Source organism: Dipodomys merriami, unplaced genomic scaffold (assembly GCF_024711535.1).
Source record: "Dipodomys merriami isolate MVZ:Mamm:240054 unplaced genomic scaffold, mDipMer1.0.p SCAF_10, whole genome shotgun sequence".
In the NCBI taxonomy this organism is placed as follows: Eukaryota; Metazoa; Chordata; class Mammalia; order Rodentia; family Heteromyidae; genus Dipodomys; species Dipodomys merriami.
The window spans coordinates 9,301,087-9,321,308 of NW_027202271.1; the positions used below are offsets into that span (position 1 = coordinate 9,301,087).

General features: G+C 40.6%; 1 protein-coding gene across 1 annotated transcript; it reads right to left on the minus strand.

Moving 5' to 3' along the window:
• Positions 1-6,362: 6,362 nt before the first annotated feature.
• Twf1 (twinfilin actin binding protein 1) lies at positions 6,363-19,885 on the minus strand. Its single transcript, XM_070039312.1, has 9 exons — positions 19,776-19,885; positions 17,746-17,823; positions 15,576-15,754; positions 14,427-14,522; positions 12,836-12,940; positions 11,127-11,252; positions 10,457-10,607; positions 10,171-10,292; positions 6,363-8,395 (listed from the first exon to the last, which is right to left on the minus strand). The coding sequence occupies exons 1-9, from the start codon at positions 19,798-19,800 to the stop codon at positions 8,228-8,230; spliced, it is 1,050 nt and encodes a 349-aa protein (XP_069895413.1). The 5' UTR covers positions 19,801-19,885; the 3' UTR covers positions 6,363-8,227.
• Positions 19,886-20,222: the final 337 nt, after the last annotated feature.

The window sequence follows — 20,222 nt, forward strand, 5'->3', positions numbered from 1 at the left end:
CCCACTTGCTTGTAGGACTCCCAGCTTGTATTCGTACAAAGAAAAAGCTCCCAAGCCTACAGATGTCCTGGGGAGAAGCAGAACACTTGGTTCTGAACTGAAAGGGGAGAACCAATGTAGCCCAGCCCTCAACCTGCTGGACTCAGCTGCTAACCACCCTGTGGGAAGGCAGAGGCTGAGGAAATTGAATGATCTGCGAGGCAGGAGCCCAGAGCTCTCAGTCCTGGTTGGCAGCAAGGAAGGAGACAGCTCTGGAAGCTCAGTCCTGTTCCTGCAGTGAATCCTCAGGCTTGGGTTCACCCCTTGCTAGAGTTCAGGAGGACTAACCACAGAGCCCTCACTGCCTCGCTCTCTCATAGCTACACTTCTCAGTGAGGCCACATCAGACTCTCCCCTTCCCCTTTTCTTTCATGTCTCCCATCTGGATGCTGGGGCAAGGTGCCCTTATTTTCAGGTCCTCAGAATAGCTCCAGTCTCAACAGGCCTCTTCTCAAGAGGGACCCTGGCTATACCTCTCCAACATACAATGGCTCACTCACTTCTCCAGCATACGATAGCTCGCTTCTTGAACGCTATCCTGCCACCCAGGATGGGTCACAGACTGCCCCAGGCCAAGTCCCTCCATTGAATGTAAGGCCTACAGGAAGTGTGACCTTATCCTGCAGCTCCGTGCACCAGCCTGATGTCAACAGCTTTGCCTGGCTTGTTTTGGGGAGATGGTGTTGCTCTCCAGTATGGGAGCTGTGGACTGTTTTCTACTATTTTCTGCGTTGCTCACTTGGTGCTTTTCAGTTGTCCCCTCACCTCTTTTACAGTCCCAAATGTGCTGCTTCTCTTTGGTATATAGCCTCTCCTTTGTTACTCTGTGTTTTCTTCTCATCTATGGATCACATAGCTAAATGGCTAATCTGCCATTTACCTCCACCCCATTCTCTATATTTTATTACTACTGTTGCTCAGATGCCTTCAAACAGAGGTCATCTCTGGGGGACAATTGATCTGATTGCTCTGTTGTCAAGGAAGCTGAAGACTTGGCTACCTCTCTTGAAGATTACTTTTTTTTCTTTTTTTAACCTGAGACCAGGACTCAAACTTGATATCCAACACTTTCATTCATTGGCTGGCACTCTACCACCTGAGCCATGCCTCCAACCCCTGAAGATTACATTTTTTCCTTGGCTCCTGATTTTCCTTCTGCATTTCAAATCCTCAGGTTTGTTTGTTTAATGTTTATTCCTCCACCCTTTGTATTATGGTTTTACCCTAGGTACTCTTCTTTCTAAACATATCTTGTCCAGTTATAGAGGTTTAAACATCCACAAACAAACTTACTAGGCTTTTCTTCTTATCTTCAACTACCAGGCCCCAGTGTGCTTTCCTCTTAACTATATCGAACTGGTTGGCATTTCAAGAACGTGAGTATTTTTGTGTACTTTCCACCCTCTTTTTCCATTTGCAATGCCCTTACCTCCCTTGGCCACCTAGAAAACTTATCATTTCTTTAAGATTTGGTGCACACTCCTATACCACTTATGTCTGATTCCTTGGTTAGAAACAGGCATTTCTCCCATGTTTCCCAGTATCCTCATATCAATACTAAATACGCATGTGTATGTAAGCTTTTATGTATTTATTTGTCGGTCATAGGACTTGACCGACCCTGAGCTCAAGGCTAGAACTCGAGCACTTGGAGTGGCACTCGCATACCTTGAGCCACACCTCCATTTCAGGTTTCTGAGTGACTAATTAGAGATAAATTCATAGGTTTTCTTGGCCAGGCTGGCTTCAAACCACGATGTCAGCCTCATAAGTAGCTAGGATGACCTGTGTGAACCATTGGCGCCCAGCAAAGCTTATAGTTTTTAAAGCTATTTATTTTATTGTGGTTTTGTGGGAGGGGGGGTGCGTGCACACATGCAAGCCTGCATGTGTGCCTGTGCCTGTGCCTGTCCTGGGGCTTGAACTCAGCGCCTGGGCCCTGTCCCTGAGCCTTGTTGTTCAAGGCCAGCACTCTACCATTCAAGTCACACCTTGACTTCTGGTTTTCTGGTGGTTAATTGGAGATAAGAGTCTCATGGACTTTGCTACCTGGGCTGGCTTCAACTGGGATCCTCAAATCTCAGCCTCCTGAGTAGCCAGGATTACACACATGAGTCACAAGCACCCTAGTGGCTCATTGCTTTGAATTATGAACACTGTTGAAAGTGCTTTAACTTACTCCCAACAACCTTAAGAATTTGGTGGTATTATCCCATTTTGCAAATGAAGAAATTGAAGCAAGTAACTTGCCCAAGATCACACAGCTGCTAATTGCCATGCAGAGATTCGCAGGTATCTGACATCCTATAACCTTCACACTACACCAGATTTGTCATTGTATTGATAATCACCCTCTCTGTCTCTACCATGTGTTGAGCACCTTCTATGGTTTTATAAACATGCATATAAAATGTAAACAATCTAATCTTTTCCTTGTTGGAAAAAATTAGGCATCAACTAATTAACTTCTCTCTCACATTCATTGGGTCAGATTGTAACTTTCTACTATTTCTCTATTTCTGTCCTTTGTAATATGGCTTTGTAATTCTTCCCATTAAGAGATGAAATTTATTTCCCCAGATGTGTTTCAATGGCTGAAGTCTACAATCCTAGCTATTCAGGAAGCTGAGTTCTGAGGATTATGATACAAATCCAGCCAGGGCAGGAAAGTCTGTAAGACTCTTCTTATCTCCAATTAACCACCAGAAAGCTGGAAGTGGAGCTGTAGTTCAAGTGAAGTTGTAGTTCAAGTGGTAGAGTGGTAGTCTTGAGCAAAAACAGCTTAAGGGTAGCACCCAGGCCCTGGATCAAACTGCAGGACTGACACAAACACAAAAAATACTTCCCCAACCATTAGATCTGGGCTGGCCTTGTAAATGTGCTTTAGTGGAGAGATGGCAGTAAAAGTTACATTTCCATTCCAAGGCTAGGCCTCATTCATCACCCTCTCCCTCTTTGCTCTCTCCGGCTACTATCACGAACACAAGTCAGGGCTAACATGTTGCCACTGAAAGACCATGGACAACATATTTAGAGTTGTAGTTACCCTCAATCAACTTGCTGGATCACCATTCCTGAACAAGGAATTAGACTTGTGAGAAATGACACTTATTTCTAAATACATTGGGTGGGTAGTTTGTTATGCATTAGTATATGCATGGTTGCAATACAGAATTGATTCAGTCATATTTTCACCCACATACATATCCCAAGTTTTCTTATCAATACAATTTACTAATAGGAAACTAATAAATTAGCTTTCTTTCATAGCTTTGCCTTTTTCCCCATTAAGAATCCCAAGTTCAAGTCAGGTGCTAGTGGCTCACTACTGAGGAGGCCTACTTCTGAGGATCAAGATTCAAAGCCAGCCCAGGAAGAAAAGTCCATTAACTCTTATCTCCAATTAACTAGCAAAAACCCAGAAGTGGATGTGTGGCTCAAGTGGTAAAGCACCAGAGTTGAGCAGAAAAGCCAGCCAGAACATGAAGCCTTGAGTTCAAGTCCAAGTATCACACACACACACACACACACACACACACACGTTCACTAAGCAACTGTGCTGAGTCCTGGCTGCAGATAGCAGTGTAGTACTGGGCAGGTATGCAGGCTGCCTCTAATCTTGTGTGTGTGTGTGTGTGTGTGTGTGTGTGTGTGTGTGTGTGTATGTGTGTGTGTGTGTGTGTATGTGTGTGTGTGTGTGTGTGTGTGTGTGTGTGTATTGAGGCTTGAACTCTGGGCTTGGGTGCTGTCCCTCAGCTCTTCAGCTCAAGGCTAGCACTCTACCACTTGAGCTACAGCGCCCCTTCTGGTTTTCTAGTAGTTTATTGAAGAATCTCACAGACTTTCATGCCCTGGATGGCTTTGAACTGTGATCCTCAGATGTCAGCTTCCTAAGTAGCTAGGATTACAGGTGTGAGCCACCGGGCGCCCAGTTTGCCTCTAATCTTTTCAGAACACAGACCTGGTTGAATGAGAGCCCCCACTAGAAGACACTTGATGCCAAGGAATTGTTTATTCTTGGAATTTTGTGCAGTAGACCATGGCTTTTCTAGGACAAAAGGCTCTATCAGTGTTAGTGAGGTTTGCTGTGCCCAGAAATGTAGTCATGGAGGCTAGTTTACATCCTCTAGTACATCCTCCACTACTGGCTTTGTGAGCATTGTGCTGCTGTTCTTCATGGAAAGCTAAACTTCATCCATTCATTCACTCATTCACTCATGTACAGTGTCCTGTGTCACAGAAATTTCTAGATGCTGAGGATGAAGCAGTACAATCCAATGCCTTTTCATTATTTTAATTGAGACAGTACACAGATTATATAATGTCTATTATGGTTTGGATCTGCAGCATCCTCAAAGCTCGTGTGTCAAGGGCTTAGTCCCCGAGTCGTCAGCACCCACAGGGGTGCCTCTGGTAGGTGAGTCGGTCGTGAAAGGTCTTAACTTCATCAATGGATTGTCCCTATTCTTAGGGGTATAGGCTAGTTATATAATAGCTTAGTTAAAAAACTGAGCTCTGGCTGGGTGCCGGTGGCTCACGCTTATAATCCTAGCTACTTAAGCTACTCAGGAGGCTGAGATCTGAAGATCTTGGTTCAAGCTAGCCTAGGCGGGAAAGTCTATGAGACTCTTATCTCCAATAAATTACTCAGAAAACCGGAAGTGGCATTGTGGCTTAAACGGTAGAGCACTGGCCTTGAGCTGAAGAGCTAAGGGATAGCGCCCAGGCCCGGAGTTAAGCCCCACGACTGACCCCCCCCCCCCCCCCCCGCATACACACCAAAAAAAAAAAAAAAAAAAAAGAGCTCTGAGCTGGGTGCTGGTGGCTTACACCTGTAGTCCTAGCTATTCAAGAGGCTGAGATGAAGGTCCTGGTTCAAAGCCAGTAAGGTCAGAGAAGTCTGTGAGATGCTCACCTCCAATTAAGCACCAAAAAGCCAGAAGTGGTGCTATGGCACTGGTGGTAAAGAGTATGAGCCTTTAATGGAAAAACTCAGGGACAGAGACCAGGCCCTAAGTTCAAGTTCCAGGTCCTACACAAAAACAAAACAAAGCAAAAACCCTGAACTCTGACTGATGGCAAGTCACAAGATGAGCAGTATGGAGCCAACACATGACCTTCATGCTCTGCCTCACAAGCCTAGCAGAACCTAGAGATCATGGAGTGAAACCTCCAAAACCATAAGCCCAAGTATTTTTTAAGTTGATTTCTCTCTGGCACTTTGCTACAGTGATGCAAAGCTAACACAATGCTGTATTATGAGAAAATAAATTAAGGCAAGAAAGAACCAAAGGGCACAGATTGGAGGTTCAGGGAGATAAGACACTTGAGCAGAGAATTGCAGTGAGGAAAACAGCCAGCCAATGATGAGTTAGTGATATTCTTGCTGGAAAAGCACACGTTTCCCACGGCCATGCTTGGTTGGCTCCAGGGAGAAAGCAGCCAATGAGCCACAGCTAAATGATCAAGGTTGGTAGCAAGCCATGCCCCAAGTGATGGGAGTACATCACAGTAAGGCTAGATTGGGGGAGTGGGGGCGGGGGAGGGGAAGACATGAGGGACAGCCACAATTTGTATCAAAGGAACTACTCCTAGTCAAGGGTAAACAGGAAATTATTCGTGGAACTGATTCCTAGGTCCACTCACTCATCAAGTGTCTCTGAATGAAGCCCCAAGTATGAGTTTGTTTTCAGTTCTGGAATCTGAACTGTTTGTTTGCTATTAGATGCTCTAATACAGTAGCCATGCCTCCAGCCTCAGGAGCAGCATTTTACACATAAAAAAGACACTGCTACCCTTATAATGTATGGCTGAACAAGCAAAGAAAATGGCAGATGTACACTGAACTATCTGTAATGTGTACCTCAGGTTTTAGAGTTCACATTTTTTAAGTTTTAAAAGTTAGTTCTAAGGTACTTTCTCCACCTTTTGTAAAATTGCCATCAAGATCTTTTCTATTTGATATTGAGTTGCATGCAGGTAGGAATGTAGCTAACAATTCTGGAGGGTAAATAGCACCTCTACGAAGTCGGGTCAGACAGTTTGATCACTCACTGTACAGGAATGTTTCTATCACAGTAGGAGCTAAGTGACTTGTGGCATTTTTACCATGGCTACCGTAGTGGGTAAATTCTTATGTACAATCAGCACTGAACAGTCACAACTGTTCTCTCTTACTGAGGCTTCAAACCTCTTAAAATCCTTTCTGGACTTAGGTAGGCCAATTAACGAATAGATAAATGGAATTTCTAACCCATGAATTACACAATTATCCAAACATTTAAAAAGCTGTACTAGAAATCCAACACAGAATAGAACACAACTTAAAGAGAAAAAATTTTATTGCGATATAAAATGCACTTATAAAATGTCCACAGAAGGCATGTAATTTTTCACTGCTATATAAATTTATTGGGAATGTTATTCACATCGAGTGTCACCTAAAACATCCTGTAAACAATGAGTTATCCTCTAAAACAAATGCAGAAGTGATTCTTCAGAAATCATTGCATTAAATAATAATTAGTAAGATTATATAATCATATCTATATTCTGGAATGTCCATTTACTGTCATGTAGTGTAGAATTTAAGAGTGTAATTGCACATGAAGATACAGAAAAACGTTTACTGCTGACATCCTCTTTATATTCATGACAGGTTCTGTTCTTCCTGACTGCAACGGACCACTTTAACTACAGTCTCAAACAGAACCCCAGGCCTCTCATTGCAATAATTGGTGGGTATGTGTTTCTATTTGTGCACCTAAGGAACTTTATAAAGTATATCTTTAGTAAACAAGTGCAACATCATTGTCAACTATTTTGCAAGTTTAAATATTATACTCTAATTATTTTGTAAACAAGCAAAAACCACACAAATATTCTTAATTCTATTTTTTTAATCTGCCAACCCATAATTATCCTTATATCCTTTACTTGAACACACACTGAATTTCTGAAAGGTATGTCTTCTACCTTAGGTGATAAGGTTTAGCGAAGAATGCTTCATATTTTACACTATGAAATGTGCATTTCTGATACTTTTTAGGCATCATGAAGTTTAAGTCAATAAATCCCAAATTCTGCATACCCACAGTTCCTTTCAAAAGCTTTTCAAGATTATGGCTCTGCTGCAGGTTAACCAATTAAATATGATGTATTCCAGCTCCCTCTATTTCAAGTATCAAAGGCTCAAAATCTCTCTAGGTTCTAAATGAAAATGCAAAAGCTTTAGAAGACAGTTAAATGCATTTTTAAATGAGATATTAACTCAAACAACATTCTTAAGCTAAGTTAGGCTATTCAGCACTAGGACTTTAAACAATTTAAATTTGAGTATTTGTAGCACAAGGATAAAAGAACATGATTTGTCTATAAACCCATGGTTTTGAAAAGGAAAACTTTTTAGTCTTGTTTCCTTTTGAATGATCACTCATTTGAATTTCAGTCTGACCATGAGCACTGTGGGCCTCACAGCACTTACAATGAAATGATTTCCCTGGAAAAACATTTTTTTTTTAAGCACTGGAAAGAGATTCACCAAGGCAGTCAGAAATCCTTCAGTAGAGTTAAGTATCTGGTACCCTATAGTTTCAGAGTGAGCTACTCTGAAATTTTAATGCCATTAAAAAAACCAAGAAAGTTAAAATAGAAAAGACTGGTATGCTTATTTCTCCAAGATGCAGACACAGTCCAGGTTTGACAGCACAGCTTCTCAGAGTAAGCAACTTTCCACCTCTTCCTAGACACATACATTTCCAGCTTAGAAAGTAATCTAACCTGGTCCTTAGCATATTCATCAGGGTGAGTATTTCAAAAAAGCAAACAAAAAAACCCTCAGATGTTTCACTAAATATAGTATTTCCTACTTTAAGACATCAAGACTTTCTGGAAATGGCCCAACTATATAAAATGTTCAGAATTATTTGTGTGAAATCAACACTCAATGAAAAAGGTGTGACAAAAACTAAACAATGCTGTGTTAAAACCTCTCCCAGCTTGAACTCAAAAATAGAAATCATGAGTCTCCCATAACATTTTATAAACACACACAAGTGAAAAGTGCTATTTTTCAAAAAGTACAATTTTCTTCCCTACTGTATATCAACATGGAATGATTTCAGTTCTCCTGTATACTAAAAGTGGACTTTAAAAAATAACAAGTATTGCGGTGTTGAACAGACCGATTTTAATCAGTGGCTTCCGTTTCGGCTGGACCCCTAATCAGTCTTCGGATTCCTCTTTTCCCTGCAGGACCTTTCGGTTTTGCAAAGCTTTGCTTATGTGCATGCTGCTTGGGATGCACTTCCTCGTAAAGAAAGTCTGCAGTCAATTCATCTCCATTGTCTATCTCAATCTGTAAAAAAGGAAATTAGTCATGTGATACAATATAAAAAAGCATAATAATCAAAATGCCGCGTAAGCAACAAGCCAGTGTTCAGATATGAGTGCTTATGCACACACACAAGAAAACCAGGGCTGTGTATGTAAACTACTTCAGGTTTTCAAAGCAATGCAAAATAGTTGCCTAAATATATAATCAGCCCTGTTCACTTTCTTTCCTGTTCCCTCTTATTGATCCTAGTTAAGTAATGTTGCTAAGTAAAAGCTCATATTATAATATTGGGTGGTTGTGCTTTTGGTTCACGATCTATTCAAGAAACATATATGGCTCTATTCATTGAGTCACTTAACATCACTCTGGAACAGATGAGGGCAAACTCAAAACTAAAATCAAGAACAGGTAACACAGAACCTGTGTGACCTGGCAAAGTGTAAACTGTGTCTTGATCCACCTTTTCTGTGGAAGGTCCAACCATTCAGGACCTTAAAAAGATCTAAGGAGCCACCTGCCTATTATCCTATCTATTTAGGAGGCTGGGATCTGAGGATCACAATTTGAAGCCAACCCAGACTGGCAAGTCCATGAGATTTAAACTACTCAAAAAAAAAAAAAAAAAAGCCAGAAGTGGTGCTGTGGCTCAAATGGTATAGGACTAGCTTTGGGCAAAAAGAAGCTTAGGGACAATACTCAGGCCCAAGGACTGGCACCAAAAAAAGAAAAAGATCAAAGTATTCAAGACCTAAAACCACACCACTGGTAGCTTATAAAAGACTTGTGTTTTAAGAGGTAAAAAGCTAAAAGATAAACCAAAACATATCTTTCCTTTTGCTTTATCTGCATGTAAGAAAATAAAGGTAAGAAAATTTGTAGTTGAGTTCCCACAATCCAAATGGGAATTCCATTTTATACCCATTCCCTATTTCCCCAATAACTGGGCAATGTGCAATCCTGCCAGGACCCATGGATATAAATGGAGTGTGGTTCCTTTTCAGTAAGAAGTCTAGTCACAGTCACAGTATGTGGCTCTAGCAACACTGTGGGACAGAAGGTGGCAGAAGCCCAGGAAAGCTGCACCTCACAATACTGTAGCCCTGAGTCAGAGGTGGCTACTGAGCACTTGAAATGTGATTCAGATGACTCAGAAATTTAATGTTGGTGTCTCTCTGTTTCTCCTTGAGAGCACCACACTGTTAAGAGTGTGCTCCTTCCTTTCTGCTTGTCTGCTTGCTTACTTATTCAATAAAGCTCTGCCAAGTCTTCTTGCCAAAAAAACAAAGAACAGCTAAATGTTAAATTTTATCTAAACATAGCCACATGTGAGTTGTAGCCACCATTTACACAGTGCCGATCAATAGAGAGATGAGGAATGTGACAGGTCGTTTCTAGACTTGTAAAGGAGATTCTAAGGACTTAGGTTAGGAACAACATAAACAAGTATTTTCATGTATTGATAATGTCACATCTTATGGTACATGGAAATGACAAGAAAAAGCTGGTGAGAAGTGATGGTTTTAAAGCCCAAGTCAGCTGGGCAGCAAAGTTCATGCCTATCTCAGGAGGACAAGATCTGAGGATAACAGTTCAAAGCCTGCCCAGACAGCAAAGTCCACGTGACTCAAGTCCAATTAACCAGCAAAAAGCTGGAAGTGGAACTGTGGTTCAAGTGGTAGAATGCTAGCCTTGAGTGTAGAAATTATGGGACAGTGCTTAGGCCCTGAGTTCAAGCTCCAGTACCAGAATGAATGAGTGAATGAATGAATGAATGAATGAGCAGAACCTCAGTCTACCTTTCTGATTACATCCATCTGCAGTTGTCGCTCTACAATTTCTAGTAGAGGGCTCTTGCAGCTTGAGTACAGCATCCGTTCTCTTATACTGCATGTGTATCCAGGCATTGAATAAATAAAAACTGTAAGGTGAAAGAGTAAGTACAGTTAGCAGTTCATGGATTAAAGCAAGTATACAAACCTTATAAAACTGCAACTAAGCCCTCTAGGTAAGAAATGCTTCAGTTTATGGTACTGAATACCAGCCAGCCAATGAAAGTGCTGTGAAAAACAATGTACCACATACCTATGGACTCCAAGTAGTCTCCTTCGTGTGAATGTTTATATAGGAAGAAATGGTAGCGTGCCGAATGCTTGGGAATCCTCTTTGGCAAATCTTTCAGTTCTGTACTTGTGGTGTTGGCCAAAATTATAATTTCATTTTTTATATCTATTTCCTAGCAAAAAAAAAAAAATATATATATATATATTCGTTAAAACAGTTAGTTACAATTTTATAATAAAAAAGTTAGAAGACAAGAAGGGACACAGTCCTGGATTAATCTTGCCTTTTTTTTTTTAATTTATAATGACATATACAGCTTTTGTGATTTTCTTTTGTGCTAGTCCTGGGGTTTGAACTCAGGGCCTGGGTGCTGTCACTGGACCTTTTTGCTCAAGGCTAGTACTCTACCACTTGGGACACACCTCCACTTTTTGCCTTTTGGTAGTTAACTGGAAATAAAGAGGAGTTTCATAGACTTTCTTGCCCTGGCTGGCTTCAAACCTTCATCCTGAGATCTTAGCCTCCTGAGTAGATTAGGCATGAGCCACTAATGCCCAGCACATTTGTGATCTTTTAAGAAACGAATAAAATAATTGGAGGCATTTTTAAAAATTTAAAGCCCATGAAAATCAGAATTTATACAAGCTGTAAACCACTGAAGAGAACAGACTTTTCATTCTCCATCTCTTACCAACTGCACATAGTTGAGCTGTCGGTTGCTCAGTTTTTCCAAAGCCTGGAAAGCTTCTTGAGAAATAGGAAAGGCTACTCCTTGTAGTGTTTGATGCTTCGTGTCCACGCCCACGTCAGTCTGTACCTAAGTATGACAGACACAATTTGCTGGTAAAACTTCACATTCACAAATGTCCTATGGTAAAAATAAGAGCACCCATCCTACACCAAAGACCACCATTCAACTGCTTCCCAACCTGTAACTGAGAATTCAAACACTATACACCTAGAGAGCAATTTACTTTGCCTGTTGTGCTGCTAGCACTTTGTTGACATGCAAGGTGCACAATCTATCGTTATGAAAATGCTGGGAGGGATGAAGGAGTGTGCAGATTTAGCAAGGCTCTGGAGGTTCTGTTCAGTTGGTTTGCCACAGTTCCAATGAACTGCACAAACTCTTACAGTGTCATCTATGACCCCTTCAAGTCCTGTACAAAATTTTACTGGACAGAATTTGTGAATAACAAAACACAGTATGTGTAAGAAACTACACTTTTTTCACTTGGACATAAAAATGCAACACAAACACCATGCACTGAATTGAAAGGAGGACAAATAGTACACGAAGACACAACACAGCTCAACAAATTGTACAACTGCAGAAGTTCCAGACTGAGAGCTTTCTTATACTAAGAATGGAGTGCATGTGGCCCAGAAGAAAGCTTTCAATGCACATCCATGGTTAAGGTCTTTACGCTGATACATGGTAGCTAGTATAGGCGCTCATTTGCAGTGTCACATGGAAAGTCAAATAGAAATTCTACTTTTGTAAATAAAATGAATGGAGATTCTACAGCATGATATTGGATAATGAAAACATCATAAAATATATGCAAGTGCATACCCCAATATGATCCTCTGGGTTCTGATTGCAAGGAATAAAACAAACTATCAAACTTGTAAAAAAAAAAAAAATCACATCAAAAGCCCTACCAAATAACTTGAGTTAATACGATAGATCCTTGGCTACCAACTTAGTATGAAACATTTTAATCATTTTCCAGACTCTTTCCTATTAGTCTGTTACTGAGGCCAGTGAATAACCATCTCAGCTACTTGTTCTTTTCTGTAAAATAGCAGTAGAAATACCGTAGTTATGCCAACATCCACTAGGATGCCTCAGAAAGCAATATATTAAGAATACAATGAATTATAATATGGCTGAGATTGACTGACTCAAACTAAGAACACAATGAATTATAATATGGCTGAGATTGACTGACTCAAACCTGCTCAACAAGTCCTCAAATAACAATCCTCCATCCAAGTTCACAGACTTGTACAGAGCTCTTAGAAATACTCAGCTCTCTACAGAATTTAGGTGATTCTCATCAGACATCACTGTTCTCTGAAGTATCATAAAACCTGCTCTAGGCAGCCTTACTAGAAAGAAAACTGCAATAAATAGAGAACACACACATTCCCATTTTCACAGTATCCAAAGAACGGTGTTTCTAACAAAAAGACAGTGTTCTGACATATATGTTTTGGAGGAAAACTACTAAGACATTGGTAAGAAGTGTACTACTTTTTAGCTTTGTCTTTCTGAGAACACACTGAACACAGACAGCCAATGGAACACCTTTATTCCTAGTTACTCCTATTAAGTGAAAATATGGTACTGTCAAATACTTAACGCATTACAAGCATTTCAAAGTTGTAATTTACCTCGTTAATTTTAATCTGCCTTAATTCTTCCTCAGCTGCAGTCAAGGGTGCTGGGGAAGACTGGGACAGCAGATATTTTTTGTAACCATGTAATGATACATCTTCCTGTAAGCACAGAAATGGACTATTAACTATCTCTACAGAGAAAACAAGTTGTTTAGAAAGAAAAAAAAATGCTAATTTAATTGAAATTTTTTAAATAAAAAAGTAGCATTAGGCCAGAGGTCAGTGGCTTACACCTATAATCCTAGCAACTCAGGAGGCTGAGATCTGAAGATCATGGATTGAAGCCACTCGGATCTCCAGATAACCATCAAAATGCCAGCCTTGAGCAGAAAGTTCAGCGACAGCATCCAGGCTCTGAGTTCAAGCCCCAGGGCCAGCACACACACAAAAATAGCATTTTGTAAGATTCAAATTGTGTGTGCACACTTGTGCATGCGTGTGCATGCGCCAGGCCTGGGGCTTGAACTCTGGGGCTTAAGCATGATTCCTGAGCTTCCCCCCCACCCCTCCCCACCCCACCATAAGCTAGTGCTCTACAAGAAGAGCCACAGCTCCACTTCCAGCTTAGTTTCAAACATTTCTATGGGGAATATTTACTCTTACGTTTTATAATTACTGAAATCTTTGGTATGAGTTTGGTAGTGGTGATGTGAGCCAATAATCAGTCTAGTCATGCTTCAAGTCCACAGGACAACTTTAAGTATTTTCTTGGGGAAAACTGTCTTACAGTTCTGTAACAATTAACAGTTACATTCTGAATTCTGGATTTAAACTAACACCTAATTTCTCTGTACTTATTCAGAGAACATCATTAGAATTTGTATATTTAAAAAAAAGACATTTTCTTATCTACTATTTGTGGTTTGGAAGACTGAGACTTAGGGACTGGTGAAAGCAGCCAGCGCAGTACACAATTAATGAAGTACAAACTGCACATTCCCTCTGTCTACTAAATTACATTACTTTCTGAAGCAGGAAACCTCTGAATAAGTAAACAAAAGCCTGCTGACAAACATAATTCAATCTTCTCAGTCTGTGTGCATATTCACTAATATATGTAATTACCATGCAAATGTTTTAGAAAGGTAGGAATTTTCCACAGCACATATTCTCATTGTCTAATAAATATACACACAAATGAATTGTTAGATATGTACTCAGTGTTAATTTTCATATCTTTTGAAATATAACAGTACTTTCTCTTTTATTCTTACTTTTTTTTTAAGCTACTGGTTTTTATGTATTGATTTTATTTATTTATTTTTTGGGGGGTCCGGTTGTGGGACCTGAACTCTGGGCCTGCGCGCTGTCCCTCAGCTCTTCAGCTCAAGGCTGGCGCTCTACCACTTGAGCCACAGTGCCACTTCTGGCTTTTTTCTTTTTACTTATGTGGTGCTGAGGAATCGAACCCAGGACGTCATGCATGCAAGGCAAATGTTCTACCATTGAGCCACCTTCCCAGCCCTATTCTTACTTTTATAGATAGATTCAACCATCTGAATTCATAACAATTCCCCACCACTGAGTTCTTTAACAATTTTTTCACAACATATTAAATTTACATAAAAATATGAACTTTGAGCACCTTTACTGTTCCAAATACTTCATCTTTAATGTGGCCACCTCCAAATTCTTTTTTCAGAGTTGCTCTTGTTGCTGCATACAACATTTTTTGACGAACCTATTCATTTACCAAAATTTTTGTGTAAGTTTATGGATAAGAATATCATTACAAAAATAGCATATTCTAAATGTATTAAAAAAATCTTTAAACAAATTAAAACTAGTGATAAAGTTGAAGCTCAGATGCTAAGAATGAGAATAAGCATTATAATGAGCATCTAAGCTATCAATGACTACCAAGGTAGATTACAAATTATGTCATATCTTATCAAGTGGAAAAATCACAAAATGCTAACAAAAAATTCTAAATTTTCAAAGTAAGAGTTCCAAGAATACAAAGTGAGTTTAAAAAGTTTTTAAAAGAGGAGAAAAATGACATGAAATAACTTTGATAGCGGAATCTTCCTCGAAGCTATCTCAGATATTATTAAGAGTCAAATATTCATGGCTTACTGATGGCATATACCATCCTGTGTGGTACACAGGGATGAAAAAGATCTAACACATACTTCTCCTATTAAAGAGTCTACTATCTACAGAAAGCTACTAAAAATAATTTCATAATCCTGAACAGTGAAATCCTAAACCTTTTTCCAGAGAGGATGTGAAGAACTAAAAGAGACAGAATAATCTTTTAAGAAGGCCATCTAAATAGCTTTAAAAAAATATTTTTTATAACAAACTTAAAATTTGGACAATATTCACATGTTAATTTTATCTTGTTTCATTTGGTCAATCCACTACCAACCTTCCTAAAATAAGTATTTGTACATAAGCCTATAATGTGAGTGACAGCCATTAATAATACATGAATATTGACAAAAATTAAAATTATAGTCAATAAGTTCTCAGCAGTATTACAGTGATCACTGTCAGGACAAAGTAGTTAGCTTTATAGTTAATTATAGTTAATTAATAATACTTGTGATTTCAAGGGAGAGTCTTCTGAATCTAAGTGTATTACTCCTGATTCCACAATATCAGCACAAGGATTTCCCCAATCATCATTCCTTATAGGGTAAATGACCTTTTAATGTTCAGCCTTGAAATACTTTTTTAAAAAATATCTTGAGCATCTACTGTTAAATTTCACTACAAAACAACTACTTACATGAGAATGATCTGGAGACCATGCAATGAATATCCATTCATATCCCTGCGCATTCTGAGAATCTAACCTGAACAACAGGTAGCAAGGCTGCTTGTCCTCCAACAGGGGCAAGACAAAGGAATCATAATCCTTTTCCCAGGAATCTTCAGGCTGACTACAAGATCCAATGACAAGTTGCTCTATGAAAAGAAAATTTTAACCTGATACATACATGGTTGGAAATACCAAATGGCAGAGTAATATAGACTAGAAAATATATTTCTTCTCCAATGATCATCACTCACATCAACAAGATGAAAGACAAAAGTGACAACACATGAAATTATTATGATATGAAACAGTTAAAAACAGCAATGAACAGCGATAAATACTTATATGATACAAGAAATGAAACTGAAAAATGATCACAATCGTTGAGATGAACAACAGGCAGTTAGATTCCATTTTTCAAAAGATCAATGCTCTAAAATACCAGCAAAATATAAATAATTACACTACCACTCAAAACTATAATTTCTGAAATTAATAAGATTTAGCTCTTATAAGAGATATTCAGTTGAACCATATTTAGTGCCTATTTGACTATAATGCTATAGATTTAAACATATGCCTACAAACATAAATTACAATGGTCACTTCACAAGTGTAACTTAACACAATGAAGTGAAATGGTGACACATATGGACAGGGGATGTGTGTGTGTGTCTGTGTGTCTGTGTGTCTCTGTGTCTCTGTGTGTCTCTGAAAGAGAGAGTTTGAAGCACTTTTCAGGGACTGTAAGAACTGGAAAAAGCCTCAAGTTTCATCATTAAGAAAATGAACAATATGTGGCACAGACAAAAACATTCAAAGTTGTTCAAAAAATATATTGTTAAATAAAAAAAACACTAAAATTTCAAAAGGCTTAAAAGCAAATAATGGCTATCAAGGCAAAGTGCATAAATGCTGTCACATTTTTTCAAGTATAAAACCACAATTTTTTTTCTCATTTTTCAAGGTATGAGTTATAGGAAGATCAAGTTATTTCAAAATTACATTTAAAATAGTTTATTATGTACTACTTAAGGAGAGATGCAGGTATTTATTATTTTTCATTCTTTGAAATTTCCTTTTTTAACTTTCTTCCTCTAAATAAACTAGAAAGTGATTTCAAAAATAGTGATGTGCTGCTAGTTAGCGACACTACCTGTTCCATTTTAATTACTTAACTAGTCACTTAGGGGAGGCTGGGAAGGTGGCTCAGTGGTAGAGTGCTTGACTTGCATGCCTGAGGCCCTGGGTTCGATTCCTCAGCACCACATAAGCAAAAAGAAAAAAAGCCAGAAGTGGCGCTGTGGCTCAAGTGGTAGAGCACTAGCCTTGAGCTGAAGAGCTGAGGGACAGTGCCCAGACTCAGAGTTCAGGCCCCACGACCGGACCCCCCCAAAAAAACCAAAAAAACAAAAAACCAAAAAAACAAAAAATAACTAGTCACTTAGGAAGTGATGACACTAAAAATTTTAGCTCAATATTGCTAAAACATGCTGTTTTATTCTCATTTATTCTCATTGAATGTTCAAAGTGCTGTCGATTGTAGAAACTATTCTCATTTTTAATACATAAACAGAAAGTGGAGAACAAATTAGATCTACTTCCAATTTATGGAAGAATAATTTATGTTTTCAGAGTAAATAAATATATCAAGGTATTTAAGATATATGAGGCCAGTGGACTATTTTATATTTTAACACATTCCATGTATGATCAAGTCAGTCTACCAGCAATTGTTCAAATTCAAATCTGACTTTCAGAATTACTTTTAAAGAGTTAATTTATACTTTTTCCAAACTTAGAGAGACCATGTCTGTACTACAGAACGTTGCTGAACTAAATAACTTCTTTTTAATAACCACCTGTTCACTGCTTCCAGAAATGGAAGCACTGACATTAGAAGCAGACTGTGTTGCAGGAACCAAGTCACAAACATTAAGAGGCAATACAAACACAAACAAATCCTGTGCTACAGAATTCAAGAAGAGGAAGAGCTCTTAGAGACGTGATGTGAGCAATCTGTTACTTTAAGGCAAGCTTTGAAGCTTTTTCACATTAATAGTGCAAATTACTGACAACACTTAGCAATTTAATACCCAATAATTTAAGGACATGCGGTATTTTTTAAATGTTAACTAACCATTTTCAATAGATATTTTCAGAAGTCTGTATTTCCCGTTTCTGGCTCTGGCAAAGATCTCTTTAACATCTTCACTTGCTGTGGAAAAAAGATAAGGATAAAGCTCTTTTTAACAAAAATTTCTTCTCTATATGGAAAAAATTACAAAACAAAGAAAAAGATCTGCATCATATAACATCTTCTTGTTACCAGTATTATAAAACTTAAAAGGCATAAATTAATAGGCATATAAATGTAAGCAAGACATATAGTTATGAATATATTCTTAAAGTAGATGAGCTTCAATGTTTTTAGCTAGGTAATTCTGTAACTGAACACTGGAGTGAATATATCGAAGTAACTCAATCCAGCAAGGAGCAAATTACAATGAAAAATAATAATTAGAATCGTGAAAAACTTTTATTCATATTTGATAAACAAGAAATGTTGAAAACTTGCTTTCCTCCCCTTCTAATTTCAGGCTTGTGAAACTGCTTCAAATTATTTTCTGCATTTGTGCATTAAAAACAACAGTATCAGATACTCTCTTCTGATTAAATAAGATGCTGATAACATACACTGGGATCTTAGAAATTCTAGTTTTTTTCTTATTTGTACTTTTCAACAAGCCAGAGTAAACTCGCTGATTATATTCATTTCATATCTGAACTCTGGTGTATCTATTAGAACCTCAATTCCATTCCTGATTTTGCGCTTGGGTTGTTTAGAGTTGCTCATAACTATCACTAATAGAGATAGTGCTGCCCATAAGGCTCAATCATCAAATTCCAACTTTATATACTTAAATGTCAAAATCAACTCGGCTACGTAAAACAATAGTTTTAGACCTGAGACTATGTTGGTCTATGTGTGTGCACGCGCATGCACAAGCAGTGAGGACGTGTGGGATGGTGTCAGAGACCCTTAAAAATAAAACACACAATTAAGTGTTGCCGGGACATTGTTTAACTAACACCAACCAAGTAGGGCTTAAGTTTACTTTAGAACTCGTTCCGTGAGCATGAGTAAACCCCAGGATATATTATTCCATTTTGATGTGGTGGGGGCTTCCAGGCTGCTTATTTGCAAGCCAGACACTAACGGAGGTTAAAGGTCTGGCGCTGGTATCTCTGGCTACTCCAGAGGCGAAGATCTGAGTTCAAAGCCAGCCCGGGCCATGGGACTCGCAGGAGACTCTTATGTCCAATTAACCAGGAAAAAACAAAACAAAACAAAACAAAACAAAAAAACTGGAAGTGGAGCTGTGGCTCCAGTGGTACAGCACTAGCCCTGAACAGAATAGACTTAAGGGAAGGGGACAGCACCCGGGTCCTAAGGTCAAGCCTCAGCCCAGCACGGGCACGCGGCAGGTGGAAGACACCCAGCGCACGCGCGGCACCTTCGACTCGCGTGCGCGGGCTGACTGCGTGCCACCGCACACCGATCGGACTTCAGCTCCCCGAGAAAAAGGGAAAAAGCAAAGGTCCCAGCGTGGCTTCGGCCACTCGGGATCTCTCCGAGGCTCGCCTTTCCGTGGGGGGGGGGTGGAGAGAGAAAACGTGGCCACGAGTTTGAGGACACCCCCCACCCCACCCCGCACACCTTCCACGAACGCGAGGACGACCGCGGCGCGCTTCTCATTGGAGAACCCAAACTCCGCGATCGGCTCCGCTCGGGTGCAGAGCAGAAGTCACCCCGGGCCGGGACAGCGATCCGCCTTCCACACACACCCCACCCCACCCCCAAGCTCGGCCCCGGCGGCCCCGAGTCCCGCAGCAGCCGGACGCCGGCCCGGGGGCCCCCCGCGGGCACGCCCCCCTCGCCCGGGCGGCCCCGGAACCCGGCGTCCCTCCGTTCTACCCCGGGGTGCGGGTCGATCGGTTACGTGGCGGGCGGGGGCCGGGGTGGGTGGACGCAGGCCGGGAGAGCCCGGGGGGAGAAAGAAATCGAGCCCGGAGGAACTCGGGAGGCCTGCTCGTGCGATGTGCCCCGCGGTCCACCCGGAGCCTCCCGGGGCCCTTTCCCCAGCGGGTGCCCCGGGGCGCCGTTACCTTGGATGCCGGTCTGGTGGGACATGGCGGCGGCCGCGGGCTCCGGCGCGGAGTGCAGCGAGCGGCCCCGGCCGGCGGCTCCAGGAAGTGGCGGCTCCTTCTCTGTGGCCTGGCGCGTCATCCGCACGCGACCCGCGGCGGCCCCGCCCCTCCCCGCGAGGCCCGTCGCGTCGCGGGAGCGCCCTGCTGGCCACGCCCCCACCGCGCTTCCGGCCGAGTTTCAGGGCCACGCCTCCCCCGCTCCCAAGTGCTGCGCTCAGCCCTGGGGCACGGTCTCTTTCCATCCCACCCGGGGAAGAAGTAGCGCAGAGGCCTCTGGGTAGTGATGTGCCTCTGTGTCTGACCTCTCGTGACCCTCCACAGCCTGGCTCAGCCAAGGGTTGCTCAAAACAAAAATGACCCTTTTCACGAAGACTACCGTCCATCAGCCTGAAAAGTGGGTACAGG

Coding starts and splice junctions, on each gene's coding strand:
- Twf1 (XM_070039312.1), bottom strand. CDS start 19,800: ATGTCCCACCAGACCGGCATCCAAG. Junction 10,608..11,126: donor AGCTCAACTATGTGCAGTTG/GTAAGAGATGGA, acceptor TTTTTTTGCTAG/GAAATAGATATAAAAAATGA. Junction 8,396..10,170: donor AGATGGATGTAATCAGAAAG/GTAGACTGAGGT, acceptor CCTTTTTTACAG/ATTGAGATAGACAATGGAGA.